The sequence below is a fragment of the Ailuropoda melanoleuca genome, chromosome 1 (genome assembly GCF_002007445.2).
Source record: "Ailuropoda melanoleuca isolate Jingjing chromosome 1, ASM200744v2, whole genome shotgun sequence".
In the NCBI taxonomy this organism is placed as follows: domain Eukaryota; kingdom Metazoa; phylum Chordata; class Mammalia; order Carnivora; family Ursidae; genus Ailuropoda; species Ailuropoda melanoleuca.
Window position 1 is genome coordinate 185295547 of NC_048218.1, and position 17924 is coordinate 185313470.

Below are 17924 nucleotides of genomic sequence, written 5' to 3' on the forward strand. Positions count from 1 at the left end.
CACTCAGTGCAGAATCTGCTTCAGATTCTCTCTCCCTTTCCCTCTGCCTGTCCCACTTGTGCTCTCTCTCTCTTTCTAAAATAAATAAATAAATCTTTAAAGTCTCTGAGCCTCAGTTTCCTCATCTGTGAAACAAGGGTCTTGCATACATGATCTGAAATTTCTCTGTCTTCACTTTTTCTCTACTTGCGCCTCATTATTACTCAGGATGACATGTCCTTCTTTTCCAAGACTAACATTTCTACTCTTGTTTCTAATTGCATTCTGCTTCTACCTGACACCTAGCCAATCAATAGTTTTCTCTTTTTTGAAACGNCTTCACTTTTTCTCTACTTGCGCCTCATTATTACTCAGGATGACATGTCCTTCTTTTCCAAGACTAACATTTCTACTCTTGTTTCTAATTGCATTCTGCTTCTACCTGACACCTAGCCAATCAATAGTCTTCTCTTTTTTAAAACATCACATATCTCTTTTACAGTTTCCTTCCTGAGTGTAAAACAAACCTTGTTTACAAATCTTCCTTGTTCCAAGAGAACTCTCTGTCTCTGGTCATACCGTGCGTGTTCTTTTCTCCGTTTTGTCAAACTTGAAAGAATCATTTAAATTAGCTCCTTTCCCCTCCCTGCTACTACTCACATCTTAACTCTCTCCAATTTAAATTTTGCCCCGTCTCCCACGAGTTTTGTTGGAGGACACTGATAAGAACAGAACCTTTTCTTTGCCATCACCCTACTTGACCCTCTGCCACAATGCTTGTTCCTGACTCATCCTCCATTTTGAAAATGGTTTTATTTAGCTTTCAAAACACCACATGTTCCTGGTTCTCTACCTACTTTGATAAATTTTTCTCATCTTCTTTCTTGTCAATATTTCCCAAGGGTCTATCCGTGTCTTGATTCTTTTAACTTTTTTCTCCCTATGCTTTACTCACCTTTATATGCCACCTTCACAGCAAGGGTATATAGAATATGTATGCACTAAAATGTACGTAAAATTTCTGGCAAGAGTTCAATACATATTCTTCTCTCCTACATGTCAACAACCAAATGTCATTATGTTTTAAAAATTTTAATGGTTTTCACATATGTATGTTTTGTCTAGAAAACCAGATAGACTCTCAAAGCTTCCTGGCAAATTTTATTTTTTGCATTCTCCAAAAGAATTCAAAACAGTGTCATGTACGTCATTAGTCCTCAACAAATGTTTGTTGACTGAGTGAGTGAATGGATAAATATTTGTTTTTATTTACACTGAATAAAATTTAGCTTTCTCAAAATTCATTGTTCTTACATTCTTTGTGCAAAAAAGAGAACAAAAGACATTATATATATGTATATATTAAAATATATTTATATATATTTATATATTTACTAATATATTTATATATAGATATATCTTATATATAAATATATTTTATATCTATAAGTGATAGGTGGATAGATGGATAAACAAAGGCTTTGAAATGCGTTATCCTTTCTCTTCCTCCCATTGTTTGTTTGTAAGATAGCACCTTTCTCTAGATGTCAAAGGTGGGAAATCATTGATTCTTAGGATTCATGCACCCACAGAGCTGGGCAAGATCCAAAATGAAATTATACAAAATGACTGTTAATATTGCTTTAGAAAAGATGGCAAGCAGTGTCAAGAGGAAAAGGTGGCATTATTGTAGAACATTTGAAAATAAAGAGCAATTTCTCTCCAGCTCCAAACATCTGGACAAAGAAAAGAAATCTTTTTTCCCCCTGTAGTTTTAAGTTTTTGGCACTTTTTCCAATGAAATTGAATGCATTTCATTCCATTGTTGCTTTGAGATGCTGTTGTATTTTTAGGGCCAATATTTAAGAAAAAGTGAGTTCAATACCTGGCTTGTTTAATAATATCAATTATATCTTTTCACATAAGGTTGTTTTCCCCCTCTATTCTAGTATTTTCTATCAAGAAAGGATACTTTGAGTTTCTTTGTTTGTGTATAATTCCTAACATTAAAGCAAACTTTTGAGGAAAAAACTCACCAAATTTCAAAGTACATGTTAAGCATTTTCTAAATTTGAAGAACTTTTGTACAAATTCCCATGATTAGGAGAATTAGAAGATAGGCTAATTAGGGAAAACAGTTACTAAAACACTTAAAGTGCTACAATGTTCCCAATCTGTCATTGGAAATGGATTACTGCATCCCAAAAGTCAAGGGAACAGTTAAATAAAAGAAAGAAAATTTGGTTGATACATTGTACAAGACTGCAGACTAAAGGCAAACTCAGTATGGATTAGTTTAACAACATCAATCTCATAGGAATGGTGGAAACCAGAAGTTCTCTAACACCAAGAATAAAACAATAAAATTTTGGTGCAAATTTTAGAAAACGATTTACCAAGAAGACCAAAACGTGGAATCTCTTTCCTTGGGGAATTCCTGAAAAAGGATAGAATTCTAGCTTTCAGAAAGAGGTCAGGTACATTTCCTCTCTTGAATTAGGAGATATATTGGATACATTCTCTCTGACACAGTGAATTTCAGAAGTCTCCCACTTACAAACCAGATGCCTATTTAACATTCCTTTCTAAATTGGCTGTTGGAGTATATACAGGATGGATGTGTAATCACAGAAACAATCAGTAAATATGGTGGTCTGTGTTAGACTGTCCTAAACCGCTATACCACTGTTCTTTGCACACGGTTCTTGTTCTTTTTAGAACGGAGTGTGACATTTTTGAGTGAGACATTTCTTGGAAAAGCTATGCATGTGTAACATTTTGCAAATAATTTCAGAAACTTCATAAAATCTGTGAATCTGCTTTGAAGAATGTAGTTCCTGATTAGGAACCCTGATTTTTCTGTGAAAAGACGTAAATCCTGTTCTAGGGCATTCTTAATGCTGCCCACCTTGCTGGAACTCTGACGATGATCTGTTCTATTAGTACTTGAAAATATATCTCAGGTGTAGAATCAGTTTGAGCCCTTACGTAAAAGCATGGACTTTCAAACTATTATTTCAATAGTTCTTACAAGAGCTCTTATAAATAGTGTCAAATATTTTTACATAGTTTACTTCATTTAATTCTCACAATATTCATCTGAACTGTGATTATTTTAGTAATGAAAAATTTAAGTCTTGGGAGAGTAATGCACTTTTTATTGTTCAAATTCACAAAATAAGTGCCTGAAAACTGTGGAATTTTTAACCCAAGTTATCTGACTCTACCCACAGATTTCCCCACGTTCTCCAATGGATTAACATCACAGTTGCAAACACATTTAGAGTCATATATCTGTCCTTAGAATACTTTATTATGCCATTTCTTGCAATTGCCCAATCCTTCAAATTTTTTTGAATTCTAGGCAAGATTTCTGTAATTAGCACCTTTGTGCACCACTCATCTTTTAAGTTTAAATGCTAGTTCCCAAAACCTACATAGATTTTCCTATGCAAATAATCCCTATTCACTTTAGTTAACTACCATTTGCAGTATTATTTGCAATGAGAAATGTTTTCTTCATTTGATTAGAATGGTCAGCCAGGAGTTATCTCTTCTGAGCTGACTTGGTGAATCTTTAGGCACCTGTTAATTCAGTATGTCCTCAATATTTAACTCTTAGTAGAAGGGAAGGTCTCTAGACCTATAGTTGTTTTGATGAAAAACAAAGGAGAATTCACTCAGTATAGCAATTTCCGTTCCTGAATTCTCGGAATCAGTTAAGAATAACGTTTGTAAGTTACGTGCTACCTATTTATTAAATCAACAATCCAATAACTTTACTCACATATTGAAATGCTCAGCGAAGATCAAGTTGGTAGAAGTGCCGGTGATGGTTGTCAGCCCACCGATGGTAGAAGAGTAAGCTATACACAAGCACATAAGTTTACACAGCATGTGGTCCCTCTCTGTTCGATACTTGGTTCCTGTGCCTGAGTTCTGTTCAACAAGAAAAAAGGTTACACATCATGTGCTCCTTTGCTTGATATTTGGCTTCCATGCCACCAACATTTAATCATTTTCAAGTCATCTTTAAAAAAGGAAAAAAGGCGGTCTTTTTCACCTTCTTCTCAGTTAAACTACTGCCCTACCTCACTGCCACTTTCACAGCCAAACTACTCAAAAGAGTTGTTTACATTCATTGACTCCATTCCTTTAACCACTCCAACCCGACTTCTGTCCCTTAACTCCACCCCAACTGCACTTGCTATGATTACCAATAACCTATGTTTTTCTAAACCCAACAGGTACTTTTTAGTCTCAGTTTTGTAGACCTCTTGACAGTACCCGAAAGGGTAAATCACTTCTTCCTGCTGGAAAACTCTTCTGGGGGTTTCTGTGATGTCTTACTCTTGTAGATTTTCTCCTACATCTCTGCTTGTTTCTCTATCTCCCTTGCTAATTCATTTTCCTTTATCCTTCCTTAAAACGGGAATTTCTTGAAACTTTGTCATGGGCACCTATCTCTTTTCACTGTAACATTTATCCTTAGGAAATCTCATATATTTTCACTGATTTAATGAATATAGGTACAACACGCCACTAATTCTGGTCCAGATTTCTCCTTTTAGACCTACATATCCAATTAACTCAAATTCAAAATTTGAATGTGTTAAATAAAACTCCAGTCCCAGAATGTTGGAGATCAAACCCATTATTTCCTTCCTCAAATGTAGCTCTTCCTCAGGATCACCCATATAAGCTAATAGCATTAGCATCATTATAATTATAAACACTTACAGTGGGTTTAGTATATAATAGACACTGTTCTAAATTAAATACACAATTTAATCCATGTTATTCTTAAAACACAATGAGGTTAGCACTGTATTTATCCCATTTTACACATGAAGACATGAGACAGAGTAAAGTTAAGTGACTTGCCCAAGGTCACAGAGTCTGGAAATGGCAGACTTGGATTTTGAAATCATGTAATCTTGCTTTAGAATTCATACCCTCAGCCGCTATACTATATTGCTTGTCCTCCCTGAAAACAGTCTCTTCCTTCCCACCAAATTGTGTCAATTTTATTTACTTAAACGTCTGGACTCTTTCATGCTTGTTTCCACTACTATCACTTTGGAATAAATCAACATCACCTCTGATTTGTGTTACTGTAATAGCCCTTTATGGGTCTCTGTGTATCAATTCTTGCCTATTTCAGACCGGTCTCACACAATGCAGCCTTAAAAAAAATACAGATATATTTAAAAAATACACAAACAGAAGAATTGCCCTGTTTCATACAGATAGGTATGCTGCCTGTGATATAAGCACTGAGAGATCTTTTTGAGAAATCATGGAAAAGAAATATTTTCTACTTACTGAAAGTCAGCACGGATGTGGGAATGACTTAGCATGGTAGGGTCAGGTGCATTGGATTGTAATTTGCCTTTTACTTTCTAATTAATTTAAAAGTTAGCCCCCTGGGCAATCTACTCTTCACCAAAAATAAATTAATTTATAAATGTCTCCTTTCGTCTACTATTTCCTACATGGTGATGTTTTATATTTTCCATGATAATAGTTTCCATTGAAAACTTGAAAAGCAAATGGTGTGTAAATAAAATAGCAAAATAAATTTAAAATTTCTTATAGTAGTATAAACTGGCAACTGAAATTTAGGCCTTAAATATTAACTATTTTAAAATAGAAAAGACCAAACAGAAACCAGAAAGTGATACATAATTTGGATATTAATTAGAATGGAATATTAATATTGGGATGGGATAATTAATGGGATATTAATAAGAATGGAAACTTAAAGACATAACGTGTACATAGTTCTCATTGCCACTTAAAACTTTCTTCACTGCAAATATATGCATATATAGATGTATATATGTGTATATAAAACATAATGATTAAAATGCATGGGTAGATAGAAAATTTAAAAATCAAAATAGGAAAATACTAATAGATTTGCCATGCTTTATCCTTTATGGATTTCCCATACTTTTTCCCATGTATAGACCTTTAAAACATACATTAGGTGATATTTATGCAAAGATCACAGGCAATTTTAGAAACGCATTAGAAATTCAAGGTAAATTTAAATTCTGTAGTAAATTGTAACGCTAATATATTACATGTTAAGGGTTAATGCAGGTGTAGGGAGGTGGGATGGGGTGCAACACTTGTGCTATCTAGCCAGTAAACATGAATCCCTCACAGTCAGCTCTATTGTTTTGTTTTGTTTTGTTTGCTTAGGGCAGGTGATTGCTGGGCTGATTGAAGAGATAATGCTGTAGTAAGGGGTAAAGACTGAAGACCAGAGAGACAGTAGTGGGGGTCAATGGTCAGAAAAATAGAGCTCTTAAGAAAGGCTGAGATGGGCCATTAATTGAGCCAACTATTGGTACAGAAACTACAAAAACAAGAGTAGGGAGGATTCTCAGCAGGTTAGTCTTTTGCCTATGACAGTGGTTTCAACCTGAGACCAAGGGGTTTGACCCTGGCCCAAAAGAAATTTGGAATAGAAAGCAAGAGCATGTGTTTGCAGATATCAGGACAACAAAGTAAGCACTACATTTCTCCATAGGTGGAGGAGGGATTTGGTGTGTGTGTGTGTGTGGTGTACTTTCTCCTAAGAGTTTGGGAGAGAAAAAAAGATTCCTATATAAAGAAGGGAGGAGAAGCAAAGCACCTAGAGGGATGAAGCTGGAGACAGTTGGGGATGACACGGCCAGAAAAAACCTCCTGTGATTGGGTGACTAAAGGACATTGCCATGGACACACTAAACGCGAAAGTGCTTGTTTTATAATGTTTCATGATGGGGGACTTATGTGACATTAAATACAGAGAATGATGTAATTTTTATAATAGAAATATATCCACACACATATAGTGTCCAGGAATATACTAAAACATAATATGTCAAAATATTAACAATATTAACAATTGGGGGTATCTTTTGTCTTGATACTTTTTGTAACTTCCACAATCATAAAAGTTTTTCCAAGATATAAAAGAATTGTGGGCTCTTAGTGCAGGCAAGTATTTAGAAGTTAATGTGGTACAAAGACCTCATTTTTCAGAAGACCAAAATGAGACTCAACTGTGACCCAGCTGGTCACTGTAGAGCTGAAACCAGAATCCATGCATCTGAGTTTCCAGTCAGTGATTTCCTTTGTACCATTTTACCTTCCAGAACACTTTCTATTTATGCGTTTTTAAGCCTACATCTAAGACTTTGCACTTAATTACATTTCATATTGCTTTTAACACAGCAATTATAACCTATTGTTTTTATTCAATCCCAATTCTATACTTGTTATTTCACATAAACACGTGACATCTAAGACATTGTGGATATGGCTTCTACAAATTCTTCAAAGTGACTGAGGAATTTTGTCTAGGGTACGATCAAATGCAGAATCCCATGACATCATCATACTGGTGGTGCTCAAGGGACATTTCAGAACAGAAATCTTGCCTGTCCAGATATAACTCACTATTGCCACCTGGTGGCTATGACAGCAGATTCGGGGGCATATTGAACATTTCCAATCTTGGTTACTAAAAATGCATACATGAACCAGCATGAGCTAAACCAGTGGTCTCCAATCATGTACAAAAGAATTCACGGGGGTGAGAGTGGTATGAAAATGTTAGGGTTTCTATTTATATTTAAATAATTATGTAAGGCTAATTGTACAAAATATTAGTTCTGGCCAGTCATTTTCTGCTTGCCAAAGACAGCCAGTTTCAAATCTTCTAGCTTTTTTTGGATATTTATTTGCATGATACCATATGCTGATTTCTCAGTTGTAGGCATTATAATTAAATTTCTACTATGTTAAATGATGAAAATTTAGCTTTCTTTCATAGACTTGACCACTGAACACACTCAGACTTTTCATGTCCCCATCATCTTCCCATTATGGCTACATAAGTTTACTTAGAGCAGAGTTCAACGTTCAGCATGTTGTCCAGAGTACAGCTCCATGAACATCTGAGCAATATGATCTATATTACATTCCCTGTTTTGTACTCCTTTTCTACCCCTCCTTGCTTACTTAGTTTCCCAAGATTTTCTTAATTTTTTAAATAACCACTAAATGGCCCCAAACTAGTCCACGGTTGTTTAAATCTTCTCTCAGAACAATCAAATGAGGGGCGCCTGGGTGGCACAGCGGTTAAGCGTCTGCCTTCGGCTCAGGGCGTGATCCCGGCGTTGTGGGATCAAGCCCCACATCAGGCTCTTCCGCTATGAGCCTGCTTCTTCCTCTCCCACTCCCCCTGCTTGAGTTCCCTCTCTTGCTGGCTGGCTCTAATCTGTCAAATAAATAAATAAAATCTTTAAAAAAAAAAAAGAACAATCAAATGATAAGATACTTAATCTACATCAAATATTCTACCAACTTCACTGTCTTAGAGCACCTCTTCCAGGGCCTTCCTAACCTGTCTTAATTCTAGTCATTTTTTCTCTACACCCACAAAGAACTACCTCGACTTTAGTCTATCTTCTCACTTCATTGATAGTTTGACTGGATATTGATTTCAAAATTGAAAATAAATGTTATGCAGAATGTTGAAAGCATTTTCCCCCCATTGTTTGAGTTTCCGGTGTTGCTGTAGAGAAGTCTTCAGCCATTCATATATTTTTTTAAAGATTTTATTTATTTATTTGACAGAGAGAGATAGCCAGCGAGAGAGGGAACACAAGCAGGGGGAGTGGGAGAGGAAGAAGCAGGCTCTTAGCGGAGAAGCCTGATGTGGGGCTCGATCCCACAACGCCGGGATTACGCCCTGAGCCAAAGGCAGGCGCTTAACGACTGCACCACCGAGGCACCCCCAGCCATTCATATTTTTTATCCTTCTTAAAGAATCAGTTTTTCCCGTTTTCTGAAAACTTTTAGGATCTTCTCTTTTCTCATAATATTCTGAACTATCAATAACCATCTCAATGTGTGTTTCATCTCTTGCCAGGCACCCAGTGGGATTATATTCTTCCACTATGGAAATTTTCTTCAATTTTTGATGTAGTCTCCTCAGTTTTCTCTATTCTTTTTCTGAAATTTCCTATTATTCTCTTATCTTGTTTCTTCCCATTTTTCTACTAAATTTTCCATTTATGATATATTTTATATCATTTTACATATTTATTTTATATTTTATTTATATTCATATTTTATTTTTTGTCTTCTTGTTCCTCTTTTAAAGAACGCCACATGGATAAATTCCTAGAGACATACATTGTACCAATACTGAATCATGATGAAGCAGAAAATGTGAACAGACAGATTACTAGTAAGGAGATTGAATCAGTAATCCAAAACCTCTCAAAAAAAAGGCCAGGACTAGATGGCTTCACTGGTGAATTTCACCAAACATCAAAGAATAATTAATACCAATCTTTCTCAAGCTTCCAAAAAATAGAAGAGGAGGGATCTTCCAAACTCATTTTATGAGACCAGCGTTACCCTATACCAAGACCATTCAAGGACTCTACAAAAAAAGATAATTAAAAAAAAAAAAGGATAATTACACATCACTATCCATGATGAACATAGATGCAAAAATCCTCAACAAAATTCAAGAATACATTTGAAGGATCATACACCATTAAATGAAATTTATTCCAGTGACTCAAGGATGATTCAACATTTGCAGGTTGTCAATGTGATACACCTCATTAACAAAATGAGGGGAAAAAATAAAATGACCATAGAAATAATTGTAGAAAAGTGTTTAACAAAATTGAACATCCATTTATGATAAAGTGGGTTGAGAAGAAATATACCTCAACATAAAAAAGGCTATATATGACAAGCGCACGGCTAACATCATACTCAATGGTGAAAAGCTTAAAGTCTTTCTCCTAAGATCAGGAACAAAACAAGAATGCCCACTCTCACCATTTCTACTGAACACAGTATTGGAAGTCCTAGCTAGGACAATTAGGCAAGGAAAGAAAAAGGCACCCAAACTGGAAAGGAGGAAGTAAAACTGTCACTATTTGTAGATGAAATGGTATTATATATAGAAAACCCTAAAGACTTCATCAAAAAATTGTTAGAACTAATAAAAAAAATTCAATAATGTTGGAGGATATAAAACCCATATGCAAATATCTGTTGCATTTCTATACACTAAAATGAACTGTCAGAAAGAGAAACAAAGAAAACTATCTCATTTATAATTGCATGAAAAAAATCTAGGATGTGAAAGGCTTGTATATTGAAAACTATAAGATATTAATGAAAGAAACTGAAGAAGATACAAATATATGGAAAGATATTCTATGCTTGTGGATTAGAAGAATCAATATTGTTAAAATTGATATTACTCAGAAGCTATCTATAGTACCCAAACTACCCAAAGCAATCTACAGATGTGATGCAAATTTGATATCAAAATTCCAATGACATTTTTCACACAAAAAATCAAACAATCTTAAAATTTGTTTGGAACCACAAAAAACCCTGAATAGCCAAAGCAATCTTGAGAAAGAAGAAAAAGCTAGAGGCATCATGCTGCCTGATTTCAAGCTATATTAAAAATCTACTGGAATTAAAATAGTATGCTATTTGCATAAAAATAGACACATAGGTCAATGGCACAGAATAGAGAGCCCCAAAATAAACCCCCAAAGATATAGTCAATTAATTTATGGCAAAGGAACCAAGAGTATACAATGGAAAAAGGACAGCTTCTTCAATAAATGATGTTGGAAAAACTGGACAGCCACATGCAAAACAATGAAATTTTACCACAATGTTATAGCATACACAAAAATTAACTCAAAATGGGTTAAAGACTTGAACATATGAACTGAAACCATAAAATTCCTAGAAGAAAACATAGATGGTTAGCTCTTTGACATAGATCTTGGTGATGATTGTTTGAATCTGATACCAAAAGCAAAAACAACAAAAGCAAAAATAAGTGGGGCTGCATCCTACTAAAAAGTTTATGCACAGCAAAGGAAACCATCAACAAAATGAAAAGACAACCTACTAAATGAGAGAAAATATTTTCAAATCATATGTCGGTAAAGGGCTAATATCCAACATATATAAAGAACTCATATAGCTCAATAGCAAAAAACCCAAGTAATTTGATCAAAAAATGGGCAGAAGGTCTGAATAGACTTTTTCCCAAAGAAGACATACAAATGACCCACAGGCACATGAAAAGATGCTCAACATCATTAATCATCAGGGAAATACAAATTAAAACCACAATGAGCTATCACCTCATACCTTTTAGTATAATTATTATCAAAAGGACAAGAAATAATAAGTGTTGGTGAGGATGTAGAAAAAAAGGAACCCTTGTGCACTGTTGGTGGGAATGTAAATTGGTGTAGCCACAATGGAAAACAGTATGGAAGTTTCTCAAAAAATTAAAATAGCACTACCATGCAATGTAGCAATTCTACTTTGGGGTATTTACCAAAAGAAAATGAAAACACTAATTCAGAAACATGCATGCTTACATTCATTGCAACATTATTTACAATAGCAATGATATGGAAACAACCTAAGAGACCACTGATGGATAAATGGATAAAGAAATTGTGGTATATGTACACAGTGGAATATTACTCAGCCATAAAAATGAATAAAATCTTGCCATTTGGCCGAGATGCCCTTCAACAGATGACTGGTTTAAGAAGCTGTGGTCCATATATACAATGGAATATTACTCAGCCATCAAAAAGAACGATTTCTCAACATTTGCTGCAACATGGACGGGACTGGAGGAGATAATGCTAAGCGAAATAAGTCAAGCAGAGAAAGACAATTATCATATGGTTTCACTCATTTATGGAACATAAGAAGTAGGAAGATCGGCAGGAGAAGAAAGGGAAGAATGAAGGGGGGGTAAACAGAAGGGGTAATGAACCATGAGAGACTACGGACTCTGGGAAACAAACTGAGGGTTTGGGGGGGGGATTGGGATAGGCTGGTAATGGGTATTAAGGAGGGCATGTATTGCATGGTGCACCGAGTGTTATACGCAAGTAATGAATCATGGAACTTTACATCAAAAACTAGGGATGTACTGTATGGTGACTAACATAATATAATAAAAAAATATTATTATAAAAAAAATCTTGCCATTTGTGACAACACAAATAGAAATCAAGGGCATTGTGCCAAGTGAAATAAGTCAGAGAAAGACAAATATTATATGATCTCTCTTACAAGTGGAATCTTTAAAAAAAAAAAAACCCACAAATACAAAAGCACACAAAAGAACAAGCTCATAGATGCAGAGAACAGATTGGTAGTTGCCAGAGGCAGGGGGTAAGGGAGTCAGATAAATAGGTGCAGTGGGTATAAATTTATCAAAAAATAAAAATTAAAAAAAGGAAGGTGCAAGACAGCATATATTGTATGCTATATGTGTTTGTAAACAAGAAGCAAAAATAAAACAATAAATATATCTATGTTGTGAAGAAAAGGGATACCATTCATATTCCATGAATGCAATTCCTTTGTTTGCCTCTCTGACTATATTAATGATAATTTATTTTCTTGTGTTTTCTTCTTCTTGCATGGTCTCTGTTTCCTTCAACTTTCTGCTTCTTTTTTGTTTCTTTGGAACTCTCTTATGCCCGAGGTTTTCTTCAGATATGGAGAACTTTCTCATTGTTTGCTCATATTTAAGACAAAGAAAAGCTGTTTGGAAGATCTGTACATGTGCTTTGGGAGTTGTTGTTGACTGTGGGCTTTACTGCAGTATCATCTGACTGGGCCTCTTCTTCTGAGAAAATCCAATGGTATATACATTTTCACTTTTTCTTTGTGTTGGTTACATTCTCCAGGGAAGGATCTCCTGGTTTCGTCCCTGCTGACACCTGGAAGGTATGGGCCTGGCTCCTGGGACCAGTTGAGTAGAAGGCAAAGTTCTCACCATTCAGCACATAAACTGCCTCTCAAATGCCCCTGTTTTCATTGTGAAACCCTTCTGTGACCTGAACTGTGTCTGGTTCTCCTTACCCTCTGCTTTACCAGTCTAAAGATGACACTTCTGTTTGGTGGAGAAGAAGCAGTTGCATCTATGTAGAGTTGAGGAAAACTTTGGGAATTCAACTCTTTTCATAAGCAATTTTTTACTTATCCCCTGATTTTCAACATTTTAAAAACTTTGAAGACTGCTGCTATGTAACCTGGATTGTTTGTCTTTCCTTTCTTTTGACTTAGGATTCCACTTTTATGAGATAACTGAGTCATTTCCTACCCATCCTTTTACTTTCCAGCCTCCAAAATGATTTTGCTGTAATCTCTTCTCTTGACATTTGTGTAATTGTGACTTATGACTTAAAAGGTCTATTGTTCTTGTTTTAATGGAGATTTAAGAGAGAGTGAAGGTAAATGGGCATATTCAATCTGGCATCTTATTGGAAGATGCAATATTTTTCTGTTTACATTAAAAGATAAATAAATGAATCTTAACTAATAATTAACCAATAATTATTGCACAGATTGACTTTGATCCCTTCATGGTCCATACATTAGTGGATGATATAGGTGAAAGATGGTGGGGGGGAGAGTAAAAGCTCCATAGTGTGAAGAGGAAATGACAGTGGGGCCCTGTCTCCTTTGTTTGCTCTCAGCATATTGGGTTTACATGTGCTTGGTTAAGGGGATAACAGATATTGCTTTCTAATTTTAATTAAAAGAGCCATTTCATTACGTGAATGTGGCTTTAAATGATTTCTATAGGAAATTATTTATGTAAAGAAAGCCCACAGTAAAGATAATACATAAGTGAACAGCAAGAAAATATGAGAGGAGATCCTTCTACTCATGATATGAACTCTTCATGAAGATCTGGTAAGGATCTAATCTGTTATAATCTGAAAAACTCAGAGCAGTTGGTAACAAAATTGAAGTTATCAGTAAGACTCCTGGAAATATGATTTATATTCACTGTAGTTAATAAAGAATTATGTTGCGTATTGTGAATTAGAATGTTAGTTTAAATAGTAGTAATATGACAAATAGAAAGATATTTAAAATTTAGCACTTAAGACCTGAGGGCTCTTTGTAAAAATTCTGCTTTTTCAGCAATATCGAAAATCATAATTAAATCCAAGATTTATTTTATGAAATGTTATTATCCTAAATTTTAAATATTTAGAAGCTTCCCTTGTAATTTATTTGTGACTAGCCAAAAATAAAAATATACATGTATTGGAAAAAATCTTTTTCTTTCCATAGAGTAAATATGACTGACATAATATATAGTTAATATAGATTTTTCTTTTCAGCCACATGACAAATCAGATTTCTTCTTAAATAAAATGCTGTTTAAAATATTTAAAAAAAACCTTAAAAGTGTATCACAAAACAAAACAAAAGTAAATAATTTGCCTTGACCCTAAATAATGTGAAAGTGGGAATCTTAAGTGAGTGACTAGGCAGCTTTTTGATTTGAGGATTTCAATTTTTTCTTTTGCACAAAGAGTTGGGTATGGCAGATAATGCCTAAGGCCCATCCTTTATGGGGAATTATATAGGAAAACACTCATAAAGCTGGGATCCTTTGCAAAAGTAGACAGCAAGAAAATTTCATGCTGACGTAAGGGAAAACATAATGTAGCCTGAAACCTCCTAATCACAAACATTTTTAGCCTAAATTGGTGTTCCCCGTCTGTTAAAATAAAAACAATAATACAAAAGCTCTTCCGGGGCGCCTGGGTGGCACAGCGGTTGGGCGTCTGCCTTCGGCTCAGGGCGTGATCCCGGCATTGTGGGATCGAGCCCCCACATCAGGCTCCTCCACTATGAGCCTGCTTCTTCCTCTCCCACTCCCCTTGCTTGTTCCCTCTCTCGCTGGCTGTCTCTATCTCTGTCGAATAAATAAAATCTTAAAAAAAAAAAAAAAAAAAGCTCTTCCATGCAGTTGCAACCCGGGACTTAAGGAATTCCCACAGAAGTTTTAAAGAAAACTAGCATTTCAATACTTATAAAACTCAACACCCAAAAAACAAATAATCCAGTTTAAGAGTGGGCAGAAGACATGAATAGACATATTCCAAAGAACACATACAGATGGCTAACAGACATATGAAAAGATGATCAACGTCACTCGTCATCAGGGAAATACAAATCAAAACTACAATGAGATATCACACCTGTCAGAATGGCTGAAATTAACAGCACAGGAAACAACAGATATTGGCAAGGATGCAGAGAGAGGGTGACCCTCTCATACTGTTCATGGAAATGCAAACTGGTGCAGCCACTCTGGAAAACAGCATGGAGTTTCCTCAAAAAGTTAAAAATAGAACTACCCTATGATCCAGCAGTTGCACTACTCAGTATTTATCCAAAGGATACAAAAGTACTGATTCAAAGGGATACATGCATCCCAATATTTATAGCAGAATTATTAACAATAGCCAAACTATGAAAAGAGCCCAATGTCCATCAACTGATGAATGGATAAAGAAGATATGTGTATATGTACATGCACGTGTGTGTGTATATAAAATACATGCAATGGAATATTACTCAACCACAAAAAAGAATGAAATCTTGCCATTTGCAATGACATAGATTGAGCTAGAGAGTATTATGCTAAGCAATATTAAGTCAGTCAGAGAAAGACAAACACCGTATGATTTCACTCATTTGTGGAATTTAAGAAAAAAAACCAGATGAACATAGAGGGGAAAGAAAGAGAGGCAAACCAGAAAGTAAACTCTTAACTATAGAAGACAAATTGAGGGTTACTGGAGGGGAGTTGGGGGGGTTGGGTTAAATAGGTGATGGGGATTAAGGAGGGGAATTGTTGTGATAAGCGCTGGGTGTTGCATGTAAGTGATGAATCACTAAATTCTACACCTGAAACTAATATTACACTGTATGTTAACTGGAATTTAAATAAAAAATTGAAAAAGAAAAAGAAAAAAAAAACATAACACCCCCCACCACTGCCACCAACACACACACACACAAATAAGGCAACAAAAGTGAGAACCAGCAGAAAACAAAAGAGGCCAAAGAGAGATCTATAGGACTTCAGCCACTAGAGTTATTAGACATATAATATAAGTAAATTAATTTATGATTAACAAAATTAAGGAGATGGAAAATATGAGTAAAGAGAAAGAGACTATAAAAATCACCAAGCAAATCTTAAAGAGAGACAAGTAGAATTTATAGAAATTAAAACTTAAATAACAATTTATTTTTGGGTTAAACAATAAAATAGACAGAGCCAAAGGGAGAATTAATGAACTGGGAGATAGATCTGAAGATATTCATAATGTAGTACAGCAAGATACAGAAGGAAAATAAAGCAAGATACAGAAGGAAAATAAAGAGGTATTAAAAAGCCTGGAAGACAGAATGAGAAAGTTTAACATGTGTTTAACTGGAGACCAGAGAAAATAATGGCTGAGAATTCTCAAAGATTATTGGAAAAGATTCAGCATACACACATGCACATAGACACATGCATGTCCTTAAAGTAACCAAAGAGAAAGGATTGTTTATTAAAGGAATGGTAATGTGAATGACAACTAGCTTATTTGTCAAAAGCAAAAAAGTAAAAAACAGTAGAATTACATCGCAATGTGCAAAGAATAAATAACGGTCAATCTAGAAATCTATAACCACAAACATGTATTTCAGGAATTATAAAGATCTTTAAATAAAACAAAACAGAGTTTACAACCAAAAGGTTCTCTCTGAAGTACATTCAAAAGATATATTTAAACAGAAGGAGCATCACCCCAGGTAGAATGTCTAGGAAGCAAGAAACAACGGTGAGCAAAGATATTAGTAAATATGTACATAATCCTATAAAGCATTGATTTAAAAAATAAAATTATATAGTTTATAGGAGAATGATAGACTAGAACTAAAAACTTAGAAAATAGTCACATGTAAATAGGAAGGGATGGTGTAGTTGAAATGTCCTAAGGTCTTTGTCCTGTTCAAGAGGAAGAAAATAATGGATTATTTTTACATTTTTATAAATCAAGTATACATGATATTAAAGTGTGAACTGTGTCCACCTCACATTCATATGTTGAATCCCTGACACCCAGTGTGACTGTATTTGGAGATAGGGACCTTAAGGAGGTAATTAAGGTTCTAAATGAGGTCACGAAGGTGGGGCCCTAAGCTGATAAAGCTGGTGTCCTTAGAAGAGGAAGGGAGACAGAGATGTCTCTTTTTCTCTCTGCTTCTCATAGAGAAAAGGCTATGTGAAGACACAATGAGCAGGCAAGCTCTCTACAAGCCAGGAAGAAAGGCCTCACCAGAAACTAACCCTGATGGCTCCTTGATCTTAGACTTTTAGCTTACAGGAATGTAAGAAAATAAATTTCTGTTGTTTAAACCAAGTCTGTGGTGTTTTGTTATGACAGATCTAGTTGACTAATACACATGATAAAATGTTCAGGAAATCTAAAATAATAGAGCATAGAATATCACTCTGTGTGTGTGTGTGTGTGTGTGTGTGTGTGTGTGTGTGTGTAGGATGAACTAAATAAAGAACAAAAAAAGGGACGCCTGGGTGGCTCAGTTGGTTAAGCGTCTGCCTTCAGCTCAGGTCATGATCGCAGGGTCCTGGGATTGAGTCCCACATCGGGCTCCTTGCTCACCAGGGAGCCTGGTTCTCCTCCTGCCTGCCTCTCCCCCTGCTTGTGCTCTCTCTCCCTGTCTCTCTCTGACAAATAAATAAAATCTTAAAAAAAAAAGAACAAAAGAAAATAACTGCAAACATAAAGGAAGTAATAGATAGTAATATAATAATAGTAGGGGACTTTAACACCCCACTTACATCAATGGATAGATCATCCATACAGAAAATTAACAAGGAAACAGTAGCTTCGAATGACATACTGGGCCAGATGGACCTAACAGATCTATTCAGAACATTCCATTCTAAAACAGCAAATGCACATTCTTTTCAAGTGTGAATGGAACACTCTTCAGAATAGATCACATATTAGGCCACAAAATAAGTCTCA

The 17924-nt window shown here is 35.2% G+C and overlaps 1 protein-coding gene across 1 annotated transcript in view; it reads right to left on the reverse strand.

The window, feature by feature from the left end:
• SLC13A1 (solute carrier family 13 member 1) overlaps positions 1 to 17924 on the reverse strand; it is a 250421-nt gene that overhangs the window by 26336 nt on the left and 206161 nt on the right. Inside the window, exon 9 of the mRNA XM_019799434.2 lies at positions 3767 to 3918. Coding sequence (XP_019654993.1) covers positions 3767 to 3918 — 152 coding nt within the window. The remainder of the gene's footprint in view (positions 1 to 3766; positions 3919 to 17924) is intronic.